General features: G+C 58.2%; 1 protein-coding gene across 24 annotated transcripts; it reads left to right on the top strand.

The window, feature by feature from the left end:
• The first annotated feature begins 841 nt into the window (after positions 1 to 841).
• On the top strand, positions 842 to 12,611 carry MICAL1 (microtubule associated monooxygenase, calponin and LIM domain containing 1). Of its 24 annotated transcripts, none has more exons than XM_067011599.1 (26): positions 842 to 896; positions 1,863 to 2,081; positions 3,008 to 3,309; positions 3,414 to 3,621; positions 3,902 to 4,006; positions 4,225 to 4,329; positions 4,440 to 4,595; positions 5,322 to 5,422; positions 6,163 to 6,420; positions 6,672 to 6,787; positions 6,990 to 7,116; positions 7,309 to 7,390; positions 7,985 to 8,132; positions 8,549 to 8,739; positions 8,863 to 8,951; positions 9,077 to 9,118; positions 9,340 to 9,423; positions 9,539 to 9,695; positions 10,035 to 10,111; positions 10,397 to 10,667; positions 10,784 to 10,878; positions 11,142 to 11,255; positions 11,380 to 11,473; positions 11,659 to 11,758; positions 11,872 to 11,945; positions 12,335 to 12,611. In XM_067011599.1, the coding sequence occupies exons 3-26, from the start codon at positions 3,052 to 3,054 to the stop codon at positions 12,481 to 12,483; spliced, it is 3,201 nt and encodes a 1,066-aa protein (XP_066867700.1). In that variant the 5' UTR covers positions 842 to 896; positions 1,863 to 2,081; positions 3,008 to 3,051; the 3' UTR covers positions 12,484 to 12,611. The 24 variants fall into 24 exon arrangements, with proteins under 24 accessions (XP_066867700.1, XP_066867695.1, XP_066867701.1 ...); XM_067011600.1 differs by lacking the exon at positions 842 to 896 and adding an exon at positions 1,014 to 1,667 and having other exon boundaries at positions 1,863 to 2,052; XM_067011598.1 differs by lacking the exon at positions 842 to 896 and adding an exon at positions 1,033 to 1,667.
• The last annotated feature ends 13 nt before the right edge of the window (positions 12,612 to 12,624 follow it).

The raw sequence follows: 12,624 nt of genomic DNA, 5'->3' as shown, positions 1-12,624 counted from the left end.
GAATTCAGGCCTCTCCTGGCAGAGCAGGCATTTCCCCTTCCCTGCCTGCTTCTCAGCTCAAGCTGGGAGTAGTATAAGTATACAGGTCTTACTTGTTCTCAGAGGGTTTCCAGACGAAATGCAAAGTGAGAATAAAAGAAAGGGAGAGCCATAGGGTAACCAGGTCTTTTCTGTCCCTGGATCTCAAGGGGAGGACCCTCCCATTCATTCCTGTTTTGTTAGTGTTTATTGTGTCACTTCCTCTAAACAAGAAACAGCTTCTTACGATGCCAGCCTTTCATTTGTCACATTGGATCAACACTGGTGTAGTGGAGTCCAGATAGACCTGGGTTCCATACCAGCTCTGCCACTTGCTGTGTAACTTTGTTGCGGGTCACAGAAGCTCTGTGACCCTCGGTTTCCTTTTCAGTAAAGTGGGACTCATGTGATCACTGAGATTAAGGTAATATTCATGGTAGATGCTTAACAAATGAGATTGATGTTTTATTAATATTAACTAGTTGAATGACCTTGGAAGAGTGCCTTCACATTCAGCTGTTTCCTTATGGGGAATATGAGGAAGTTGATCCCAAAGGTCTCTCAAGCCCTTTTCAGCATTGACAGCTCTGTGGGTCCCTTCTCCAAGGCATTCTTGAATATTGGGGAACTAGCCTCTCACCCAAACACCCCTCTCATTTCCGCCTGTCTTAGCAGTGTCTAGCACGCTCACGCCCAAGACCCTCTTGCCCGCTCACTCGTGCCGCTGTGGAAGCTGCAGATTGCCGAGTTTCCAGGGCTCTAAATCCGTGCCGGTTGCCCTCAGCCCAGGTCTAGAGGCAGACTGGCTGCAGGGGAGGCGGAGCCCGAACTTGGATCCATCGTGGGGCGCCCAGGCCGTGGATCTCCTGGTAGGAGAGGTGAGGAGGACGCAGATGCTACCTATGGATCCAACAGCTTCTGCAAACTTCTTGCCCAGTCCGAGCGCCCTCTCCGCCCAGTTCTCGGGGGCAGCCGTGCAGTACGTACTGCGCAAGGGCGGGTGGCCTCGCCCTCCCGGGAAGCGCTAGCTTTCAGGCGCAGGCTCCGAGATGGAGCCAGAGGCCGCGGGTGCGCAGTAGGGTTCCGGATGCCTCCGACCCGCTTCTCATTGGCCCCCACCAGGTGGGGCCCGGGTCTTCGGCCCTCAAGCGGAAAGCGGCGCCTGCGGCGCCACGCCCTCGGGCACCACCCTGCAGCCATGGGCGGGCCCCTGGCTGCCCCCAGCTGGGAAACGCCGGGTAATGAGATGCTAATGAGACGCGAATAAAGCCTCTGCGGGCCGCGTGCCCTTGTGCTGGAGTCTACACCCTGCTGACTCCCCGGCCGGGCGCTCCCAGCGCGCAGCCCTGCAATCCCGGCTTTTGGTCCGCGCCTCGTGCGCCTCCCTTCCTCCGTCCCGGTCCCCCAACCCGCCGGACTGGGACGCCCGCCTGGCAGGAAGCGGCCCCTACGGGCTCCCGAGCCCCCGGGTAAGTTGTCCAGCTGCGCCAAATTTGCGGCCCCCGCCCGCGGAGGCCCGGGGTAGGAGTAGGGATGCGCCTCCGGGGAAATGTGGCTCGAGGCTCTCCTGAATTCCGCCTGGCCGGTCCGGCCCGTCTCTCTGCACCTCCGTCCTGCTCAGCCCCTCTCCAAACTGTACGGTCTAGAGTGTGAGTACCCCCAACCCCCGTTGCCAGTGGTCCAGCTCCCTCTCCATCCTTCCAGACCGGTCCACCCCTCGCACATTATTTGTCCTGGTGTTTCCAGGTTGGGTCGCCCCTCTCCCCACTTCGCCGAGGTCTTCCTCCTTCCCACCCCCCAAGAGAGACCTTTGCCCTCTTGACGTTCCGTCCGCCCCCGTCCAGGTGACCTGCGGCGGCGATTTTTATCTCCTGCTTCGGCCTGGCCGCTGGGCTCCGGCAGGGACCGGTGAGGCGACCGAGCAGCGTGAGGACGATCAGCCCAAGGATCTCCCCCCACCAGTGCCACCCACCTTCCCGAACTCCCCCGTGGGCAGCCACATCCCCGTGCCGTCTGATTCCTCCGGGTCCCAGCGTGAGAAAGCTCTCTCCAGCACCCCTCAAGTTGCGTGGGGGCCCGAGCGAGGGAGAAGGGGACAAAGGAAGGCCTTGTCTCTGGAGATTCCTGGGAGAGCACGCAGGGATGGGGTGGGGCGTCTATGGGAGTGAGAGGATGCTGGGAGGGGCGAGAACGCTGCTGCCCTGTCGCCCCCCCAGTTCCCCAACCGTACTGTGGCCCACTGGAGCAGTGGCAAGTCACAAGGGAAGTATTTTGACCACAGTGAGTCAGAAATAGACCCAGCTCTGTGTTACTCAGTCAGATGCAACATCCTGGGGCTGTCCTTGCAGTGTTTTGGTGGTGGGAAGTGGAGCCTCCAGGGTGAGAGACCATCTCCTCCCCGTGGTGTGGCAATGAGCAGTGCTAAGGAGGAGGACTTTGCCCCTGGCATAAGATGCACCCCACACCCAGCATCGCACTGAGTCCGTCGAGGGTGCTCTGCAGGGAGGCTTGGGCTGAGTTGGGGCAGTACGTGTACCTAGCAGCTGGAGTTGCTGGTGTTAGATCTGTCCCTGTCTGTACTGCACGGAAAGCTCTCTTCCTGGGCACCCTGCCCTCTTCACATCCGAGAAATTCCCCGTGCCCTGCTTCCAGGGCCTTGAGACGGATGGCAGGGTAAGAATTCCTGTCCCCTGGGCCGCAGAGATGGAGCAGGGCTTGGAGATCCCTGAGCAAGAGGGCTGAGCTGGAGGCTCCCTGGCTTAACGCGTACCCTCTGTGCCCAGGACTGCTGATTTTTCAATTCCAAATTTGGCAAATTTCACTTGGAGTGGAAGGGATAGCAGTTGTCTCTGGAGCAGCTGACAGAGAGGAGCAGAGCCAATCAGGGTTGGACCTGGAGCTCCCTGGGGATACCAGACTTTCTTCTCCCCTTCCTTTTCCCTTCCTCCTTTCTCCAGCCTCTTCTCTTCTCTTCCTTCCTTCTCTCCAGCAGCCACGTGCCCCTGCCCCTCCCTGGGAGCCCCAGAGGTCTCCATGGCCTCACCCACCTCCACCAACCCAGCGCATGCCCACTTTGAGAGCGTCCTGCAGGCCCAGCTGTGCCAGGATGTGCTGAGCAGCTTCCAGGGGCTATGCAGGGCCCTGGGGCTGGAGCCCGGTGGGGGGCTGCCCCAGTACCACAAGATCAAGGCCCAGCTCAACTACTGGAGTGCTAAGTCGCTGTGGGCCAAGCTGGACAAGAGAGCAAGCCAGCCTGTCTACCAACAGGGCCGGGCCTGCACCAGCACCAAGGTGGGTACACGGTGCCTGGGATGGGGCTTGGAGAGTGGCGGGGGGCGGGGGGGAGTCAGAGGAGGGGCCGGATGCCATGCTGATGCTGCCTTGTGTGTTCGCAGTGCCTGGTGGTGGGTGCCGGACCTTGTGGGCTGCGGGCTGCTGTGGAGCTGGCGATGCTTGGGGCCCGAGTAGTGCTGGTGGAAAAGCGCACCAAGTTCTCTCGCCACAACGTGCTCCACCTCTGGCCCTTCACCATCCATGACCTTCGGGCACTCGGCGCCAAGAAGTTCTATGGGCGCTTCTGCACAGGCTCCCTGGACCACATCAGTGAGCACCATGTGGTGGCCTGGAGGGGCGGGTGAGCCTGGGCCTAGAGACAGACCAGTTGGAGGGGGTCGAGGGGCTGCTGCTGGGCCAGCCAAGAGACAGGGTGGATAAGATTCACTTCAGCCAGGCGGCTTTCAGGACTCAGGGCCCTCACCTGTAAAATGGGCCATTGGACTGAGTGATCTCTAAGACCTTCTCCGGCTCTGACCAGGTACACACTGGTGCTTGGGAAGGCTGCGGGCACCTGGGGTCCCTGTTCCTAATGTCCTCTCCCTTCCAGGCATCCGGCAACTTCAGCTGCTTTTGTTGAAAGTGGCATTACTGCTGGGGGTGGAAATTCACTGGGGTGTCACTTTCACTGGCCTTCAGCCCCCTCCCAGAAAGGGTAAGTACTTCTCTGCTCCTGAGGACCCCCAAGTATTTTTTTCCTTACCTACTTTCCATGGCTGTTGTGAAAGTATGATGTGATAGACAGTGTGTCATTGCTTTCTAAACCATAAAGCCCTTTAAACGTTTATTTAATTACTTCACTGGATTGTCCCGGGAATACAGGGGCCCCTTCAGATTTCCCCTCCTTTGTGCCACTCACACCCTCTGCCCCAGGGAGTGGTTGGCGTGCCCAGCTCCAGCCCAGCCCCCCAGCCCAACTGGCCAACTATGAATTTGATGTCCTCATCTCTGCAGCTGGAGGTAAATTCGTCCCTGAAGGTGAGTGATCCCTTCCCTCAAAGAAGCCAGCATCTTGAGCTCCCTGTGGGCCTTTCTAGGCTGTTACACCCATCGTCCTCCTGCCACCACCCCCCTGTCCCCACCTCTAGGCTTCACAGTGCGGGAAATGCGCGGCAAACTGGCCATCGGCATCACGGCCAACTTTGTGAACGGGCGCACCGTGGAAGAGACACAGGTGCCCGAGATCAGCGGCGTGGCCAGGATCTACAACCAGAGCTTCTTCCAGAGCCTGCTCAAAGCCACAGGTCAGGAGCCCCCTCACAGGGTTTGCCCCCCTCGTGCCTCACTGTGGCCTGCCTCCCACCTCTCCCTCTCAGGCCTGTCTGCAGTCCAAGGAATCCCGTACTTTTCCATCTTTGCGTTCTTGGCAGCAAAGAACTTGAGCCCCCAGGGATTCAGCAGCCACAGCCCCAATCGGCCACCCAGCATGACGAGTCTTAGAAATCTCTCACAAAAATGCATGGGATTTTGCTTTGTGCTTCTTTACATATGCTTTAATATAAAAATGCTATATAACCTGCTGTATAAAAAAAAAATAAATAAAATTCAAAAATTCAAAAAAACCAAACTAAAACGCTGTATATTCAAAGTGAAAGTGGTACTTCCAGAAGATGCCCTATGCTTACTTTGGCTTTGCACTGCCACGCCCCCTGGGGTGTGCACATCCCGGTCGGTCGGAGAAGCCAGGCTGTCCTCTGCAAGCCTGTGGACTATGTGGTGCACATCTCCCAGCTGCCACCCCACCGAAGTTTCTCACTTTGCTCCACACCCTTAGGCCTCCTGGGCCTGGGACAGATGGTCCACTGTGCCACCAGAACTCATGGGCCCCCCTGTGTGTGTGTGGGTAGAGGTGCTGCTGCAGTCTGAGCTGTGATCCCAGCTCTCAGAGGTCAAGCATGGCTGGGGTATTTGGAGAGGTGACACATGATGAGGAGGAGGCACATCCCTTGTACCCTGCCCTGTCCCCACAGGCATTGATCTGGAGAACATCGTGTACTACAAGGATGACACCCACTACTTTGTGATGACAGCCAAGAAGCAGTGCCTGCTACGGCTGGGGGTGCTGCGTCAGGTGGGGCCTGGGCCCAGGCAGGGAGGGGCTGGGTGGTAGGCCCTGGGAGGTAGGGGCCAGGCCTGGACACAGTCTCCCCCTGGGTGTGGAGGGAGTCCATCCTCTCTGCGATGGCACTTCCTCCACCTCAATAAGCTCTTCTCCCGTGGGACTTACGGGGCAAAGTGAATCATATTCTGGACTAAACACCTTATACCAGCCACGGGACTACACAATGTAAGCTCCATGAGGGCAGGGGTTTTGTCCGTCTCTTGTTTACTGATGATTCCCACTGCCTAGAATGGTGCCTGCTATGTAGTAAGCACCCTGAAAGGATTTGCTGAATGAACTAGTTGAACACCTACTATGTGATAGGTACTTTGTTGAGAGCTTTATGTTCATTTTCTCACCTAATCCACACGAGTACCTTGATAAGTTAGGTACGTTATCTCTAAATGATGGGGAAACAGGCTCTGAGAAGTTCAGTGACTTGTCCAAAGCAGGTGTATGGTTAACAGCAATGATACTGGGCCTTGGAGGCAGGGTGGGACCTGGGACCTGCAGCAAGCAGCAGGCTGAGAGTTGAGGATGGGGCTTGAGCATGGGAGGTTGGACGTTCAAATTCTCCTCCCAGCTCAGCCTTCAACTGCTGTGTAGTCCGGGGAAGCCCGTTCCTGGGGCCTCAGGTTGTGTACCTTCTACACCTAAGGGGACGTGATGGCCCAACTGACCCTGCTGGTTCTGATCTGTTGGCCACATAGGACTGGCCGGAGACCGACCGGCTGCTGGGCAGCGCCAATGTGGCGCCCGAGGCTTTGCAGCGCTTTGCTCGGGCAGCTGCCGACTTTGCCACCCACGGCAAGCTCGGGAAGCTGGAGTTTGCCCAGGATGCCCACGGGCGGCCCGACGTCTCTGCCTTTGACTTCACAAGCATGATGCGGGCAGAGAGCTCTGCTCGGGTGCAGGAGAAGCATGGCGCCCGCCTGCTGCTGGGGCTGGTTGGGGACTGCCTGGTGGAGGTGAGGGGTCAGTGTTCCCTGATTGGGGAGGGGCTCTCCGGATCCCTTGTGAGGAGGCACAGGGGTTCCCTGGCTGGGGGAGGAAGCAGCCTCGTGGGAAGGAGTGGGTATAAAAAGGTCTGCTTCTTATAAGGAGGAGCAGAGGGTGGCTTGGTGTGTCAGGGCCCCCCTCTGCTATGGCTCTGGGGTCATCTGGGCATGGACACCCTTGTTGGACTCTCCCTGAGCTGTTTCCTGTCCTGCCCCTGCAGCCCTTCTGGCCCCTGGGCACTGGAGTGGCCCGGGGCTTCTTGGCAGCCTTTGACGCCGCCTGGATGGTGAAGCGCTGGGCAGAGGGCGCTGGGCCCCTAGAGGTGTTGGCAGAGAGGTGAGGCCTGAGTTGGGGAGTTGGGGGGCAGGGTGGGGGCAGGGCTGGGTATAGGACAGGAGTCGGGAGTAGGGTCGGGGATGTTGGCTGAGTAGATGAGGGCATAGGGAAAAGAGAACAAAGGAAAGGCCTGGCACTTCTGGAGGGGTGGGTGCTGATGGTGCCCTCCCACTTGTGCCCGACCCCACCCTCATCTCCCCAGAGAGAGCTTGTACCAGCTCCTGTCACAGACATCCCCAGAAAACATGCACCGCAATGTGGCCCAGTATGGGCTGGACCCAGCCTCCCGCTATCCCAACCTGAACCTCCGGGCTGTGACCCCCAGTCAGGTCAGAACCCCTGGCACCACCCGCCAAGACTTCCCGGGTCAGCTCCCGCACCCCAGGTCAGGCCTTCCCTCCTGTGGTCTGCCCAGTCCCTGCCCCGTGAGTCCCACCCAGGCAGCGCCTCCCCCGTGGACAGGGGGGGCGGTGGGGGGTGTGTGGTCCGCCTGCCTGGAGACCTGAAAGGGGCTGCCTTAGGTACGAGACCTGTATGACGTGGAGGCCAAGGAGCCTGTGCGGAGAATGAGTGACAAGACAGACTCAGGAAAGCCAGCCACTGGTGAGCAGGCCTTCCTCCGGGGCCACGTCCAAAATATTTACCAAGCAGTGAGGCACAAGCACCAATGATCAGAACAGTGGTAGACGCTGGCGGCAGGGAGCAGGGTGCTGGAGCACTGCTGGGTGGTGGGGATGTTTGGGGCCTCCTGGAGAGTGCAGGGCAGTGGGGTGCTCAGCAGCAGCCATTTGCCAACTTGTGTGGAATATTTCAGCACTTTAGCAATCACTGTAACACAGCAGCTGGATGGCAGCCGAGCTGCACTGTTCTCAGCTGTTCTGCCCCTTCCTGCCTTGCAGACCCCAAACCTGCCTCTCCTTTTAGTCTCTGGGCCTCCCTTGCCCCTCAGCTCATAGCCTGCTGCCCTCTCTGTGGCCAGCAGTGGTTTCACTCTATTCATTCCCCTACTTGATTGCCAGAAAGATTTTCAAATGAGAAAACTGGGATGAAGGAGGTGCTGCTGACAGTGAATGTTAGGCTGGTGCCCAGTAGGCGTGGGTCCCTGCTTCCCCCTCCCATATAGACCCCGCACCCAGCAGCTGGGCTCTCTCTCTGCGGGCCCCGGTGCCTTCAGTATAGCGCGGCTTCCTCTCCCAGGGTCGGTGGCCACCCAGGAGGAGCTGCTACACTGGTGCCAGGAGCAGACGGCTGGGTACCCAGGGGTCCATGTCACCGACCTGTCTTCCTCCTGGGCGGATGGGCTGGCTCTGTGTGCCCTCGTGCATAGGCTGCGGCCCGGCCTGCTGTGAGTCAGGCATTGGGCTTGGGGGTCCCTGATAGCCCCTCCCTCTCCAGGCAGTGTGGAATGGTGGGCGATCACTGTGTAGGAGTTAGCACACCGAGTTGCGTCCCAGGCCACCCCTTGCTAATAATCCTGCTCTAGTCACTTCGCTTCCCTAGAGATAGATTTCCCGCCTGACTCTGCCTGCCCATGAGATTCAAATGCATTCAATATGGAGAGCTTTGTGAGTGGTAGAAGCCCCCCAAGGCCAGATAGCTGTTGTCATTGGGGGCATGGGGGGTATGTAGCACAGAGAATTAAAAAAAAAAAAACTTTATGCCCTCTCCTCCCTTTCCCGATGTCCCTCTCCTACTGCTCTCTCCCCCTTCAATGGGGCAAGTTCTGGTCTCCCACTGGCCTTTCTCCCTGACGGCCCACAGGAAACCTTCAGAGCTGCAGGGAGTTGGGGCTCTGGAAGCGACTTCTTGGGCGCTGAAGATGGCAGAGCATGAGCTGGGCATCACACCCGTGTTATCCGCACATGCAATGGTGGCAGGGAATGACCCACTGGGCCTCATTGCCTACCTCAGCCACTTCCATAGTGCCTTCAAGAGCACACCTCACAACCCAGGTGACCTGGAGGCGGGTAGGACAGGGTGGGGGAGAGAGATCCTTTATCCTTCTGGGCTGGCACGTAGCTGTCTGTTCTGGGGGTACAGTATCGGCCCCCCATCTACCCTGATTCTCCCAGCAGGCCCAGTCAGCCAAGGCTCCCCAGGCACTGCCAACGCTGTACTGTTCCTTGGCAAACTGCAGAGGACCCTGCAACGGACACGGGCCCAGGTGGGGAGTTTGGGTGGGGTTGGCCTGGGCAGTGGGTTTCTTGTGGGGATCCCTGGGGTGATGAGGAGGTTGTTCAGATGGGGGAAGGGGAGAACTGGGGGCTCAGAACGTAGGACTTCTTGCAGGGAAATGGGGAGGATGCTGGTGGCAAGAAGCCTCGCATGGAGGTAAATGCTCGCAGGGGCCGGACAGTCCCTTCCCTGAGGTACTCTTTCCCATATCCTGTTCCCCCAGGCCTTGCTCGCCACCCCAGCTCCTTCTAATCCATCCAGTCTCGCTTCCTAGTCTCACTCCCTTTCCCTTCCAGTCCTTTCTATTCATCTGTACACATGGACTCCCCAGCTGATCCTGCCACTCTGCCTCTGGGCCTGAGTACTTACATTTTTAGGTAGAAGCTGAGACCCCAAGTACTGAGGAGCCACCTGTCCCAGAGCCTGATGTACCAGTGACACCCCCATCCCAATACCAGGAGGTGAGAACAGGGGCCCTGTCTGCAGGCAGAGGCCTTGGAAGGGCAGGGAGGGGAAGGGAAAAACTTGGCAGCTGCCTTGGACTCCAGCTGACCTGCGGCCTGGGGGTTGGTGCAGGCCAGTGCCGAGGATCTGTGTGCACTGTGTGGGGAACACCTCTATATCCTGGAACGCCTCTGTGCCAATGGCCGTTTCTTCCACCGGAGCTGCTTCCGTTGCCATATCTGTGAGGCCACATTATGGCCAAGTGGCTACGGGCAGCACCCAGGAGATGGTGAGTGGGCCTGGGAGGCATTCAGAGGGACTCTGGGTCTGGCCCTGCTTGCGGGGTGGGGGGGGGTGGGGGGTGGGGGGTGCAGGAGCTTGCAGGTGGAGGGGAACCGGGGTTCTGGGCATGAGGTAGAAACAGGCTGAAATGATACTTTCTTCTACTGAGCTCCGTCTCCTCTGTCCCCTCCAAAGCCCCAAATGTGGGGTTCTGAGAAGCCAGGAGGCTGGTAGAAATTTATCAGCTAATGCAGAGGCCTGTCTCCCCCACCTTCCCTGATAAACTGAACATCTGGTCACCGGGCTGCCTAGATCTGATGGCTCCTCCCCTCTCCCGCCTTCCCAGGACATTTCTACTGCCTCCAGCACCTGCCCCAGCCAGGCCACAAAGAGGATAGCAGCAACAGAGGCCCTGAGAGTCAGGTAAAAGCTGTGGAAGTGTGGGATGGGGCGTGAGAAAGAGGAAAGGGCTCTCTAAGCCTGAGACTTTGCTGTGGGTATCTGAATGTTCTCCACTAGAGTGTAAACTGCATGATGGCAGGGATCTGTCTTACTTGTTGATGAATCCTAAGTATCTAGAGAACAGTGCCCGACACTGTTCAGTAGACGGCATAAATGAATGAACACCAGGGCCCACATCTGTCTCAAGGGGCTGCCTCAACCCACACTGGGCAGGTCACTGACCAGAGCATACGGTGGCTCTTCTAGGACCTTCCCACACACAGTGAGAATAACATGCCACCACGCCCCTCGATTCCCGCGGCCCCCCAGGAGGGGACCAGTCCTGTCCCAAGCCAGCCCACCCGTCGGCTGATCCGCCTCTCCAGCCCAGAACGCCAGCGGTTATCCTCCCTTCGTCTCACCCCTGACCCGGAAATGGAGCCTCCACCCAAGCCCCCCCGAAGCTGCTCCGTCTTGGCCCACCGGGCCCTAGAGGGAAGCTTTGTGGGCTGGGGAATGCCAGTCCAGAACCCTCAAGGTAGCTGCTGGCCCAGGGTGGGGATGGGCGGGTGGTATTCGGATTCTTGGACAGGGATGTGGGGAATGGGGAGGGAGGTGCTGCGGATTTCAGCCCATGTCCACTTGTCTGCTCAGTTCTTGTGGCCGTGGAGAAGGAGGAAGAAGACAGTCCCTGCTCCAGTGACGAGGAAGCAGAGGAAGACGTGCCGTTGGACTCAGACACAGAACAAGTGAGTGGGAGGAACCTGGCCACCTATTCTGCCCAAGCCAGCACGCATCCACTAAACATACCCCAGGCCCATGCCCGGGAGAAACCCACAGCACCCAACCTCTTCTGAGCCCAAATGTCTCTGAATGTCTTCTCACCCAGTCTCTTTCATGTCTCTAGGTCTCCACCTTTTCTATCAGAACTTATCCCACTTCCAGCCCAGGGTCTTTCTGGTCCCTTTCAAATGGAACTTTCCCAACCCCTATCCACCTGACCCTGTTACAGGTTCTGTGGAACTTGGCTAAGAACTCAGGCACCATGAACAGTTACCCAACGTGGCGTCGGACTCTGCTGCGCCGTGCTAAGGAGGAGGAGATGAAGCGGTTCTGCAAGGCTCAGGTGCAGCCTAGGGGTTCCCAGAGGTTCTAACGGGATCAGAGTTCTGAGAGTGGGTATCAGAGCTCCTCCAGGACTCTGTTCTTGAGCAAGCTGCAGACTCCTGGGCCTTCTGTCTTGTACTCAGGCCATCCAACGGCGACAAAATGAGATCGAGGCTGCCCTGAGGGAGCTGGAGGCCAAGGGCACGGAGCTGGAGCTGGCTTTGAGGAGCCGGAGCAGTGAGTGAAGACGGGGAGGATAAGCAAGCGAGCCTAGGACACCTCTGCCTCCTGGCCGTGTGTTCCGCCCCCAGCGACCCCCAAGACTAGCAGGCTGTGGCCCACAGCAGGTTCTGCTCCTCATGCCGTGATTCCTGTGACCCTGGTTAGAGGCCTGACTGGCCCCTCTTCTTCCTTCTTGTCAGGTTCACCCGAAGAGCAAAAGGCACTATGGCTGGAACAGTTGCTACAGCTTGTTCAGAAGAAAAACAGCCTGGTGGCCGAGGAGGCTGAGCTCATGATCACGTAAGGGGTGTCGGAGTTGGGGTGTGGGGGGCGATGGCGTGTGAGCCAGGCCCCACAGCCAGCTCTTCGATCACCCTAGACACCTGTGCCTTTTCTACCCCTGCCCCCCACAGGGTGCAGGAGCTGAACTTGGAGGAGAAACAGTGGCAGCTGGACCAAGAACTGCGAACCTACATGAACCGGGAAGGTAGGTGGGATGTGGGGCGAGATTGGTATTTGCACAAGCCTCGTGATCTCAGATACTGCCCAGGCAACAGTCCTCTAGTCTGAGCATCTGAGGCTGAACTGCCTTCTGAATTGCTTCTTGAACTGGAGGAAGCCAGAGGATGGGGCTCCAGGCCCACATTCTGCACCTTCAGTTCAATCACAGCTGCACAATTGGACTTTTACACAAGATTCCTTTAAAAGTGGTGTTGCTGCTAAACAATGCTAGAAAACCATTAGTGTTGATAAACCAAATTCAGAGTGGGAAACAGCTGGGGTTGTAGAAGTCACACAGGCCAGGATTAGGTTGTGCCTCTCCTGCCACCCTCCCCGTTCTCTGTTCTCTAAGTAAATTTCACCTCCTCCCTTCAGAAACTCTAAAGACAGCTGCCGACCAGCAGGCTGAGGACCAGGTCCTGAGGAAGCTAGTGGACGTGGTGAACCAGCGAGATGCCCTCATCCGCTTCCAGGAGGAGCGCAGGCTCAGCGAGCTGGCCCCGGGGCCAGGGCCCCAGGGCTAGAAGAGGGTAGGCTGCCTGTCTTCTTCTCTGCAAGGAAGACTGCCTCACCCCAGGACAGTGCCACCCTGTTCATCGGGGCTGCCTGGGAGAGGCCTCACTGTTTACAATAAAAAAGCTTCTGCTGTAAACAGGACTTTGGCT

This window comes from Kogia breviceps, chromosome 13, assembly GCF_026419965.1.
Source record: "Kogia breviceps isolate mKogBre1 chromosome 13, mKogBre1 haplotype 1, whole genome shotgun sequence".
NCBI lineage: Eukaryota > Metazoa > Chordata > Mammalia > Artiodactyla > Physeteridae > Kogia > Kogia breviceps.
The sequence above is the reverse complement of the archived record's forward strand: the minus strand, read 5'-3'. Positions and strand labels throughout refer to the sequence as shown.

Bases quoted from the DNA above. Each gene is read 5' to 3' on its own strand.
- MICAL1 (XM_067011586.1), top strand. From the start codon at position 1,568: ATGTGGCTCGAGGCTCTCCTGAATTCCGCCTGGCCGGTCCGGCCCGTC. The intron at 6,788-6,989 runs GTGAGGCCTGAG...TCATCTCCCCAG, and splicing joins CTAGAGGTGTTGGCAGAGAG to AGAGAGCTTGTACCAGCTCC. The intron at 7,117-7,308 runs GTCAGAACCCCT...GGGCTGCCTTAG, and splicing joins GGGCTGTGACCCCCAGTCAG to GTACGAGACCTGTATGACGT.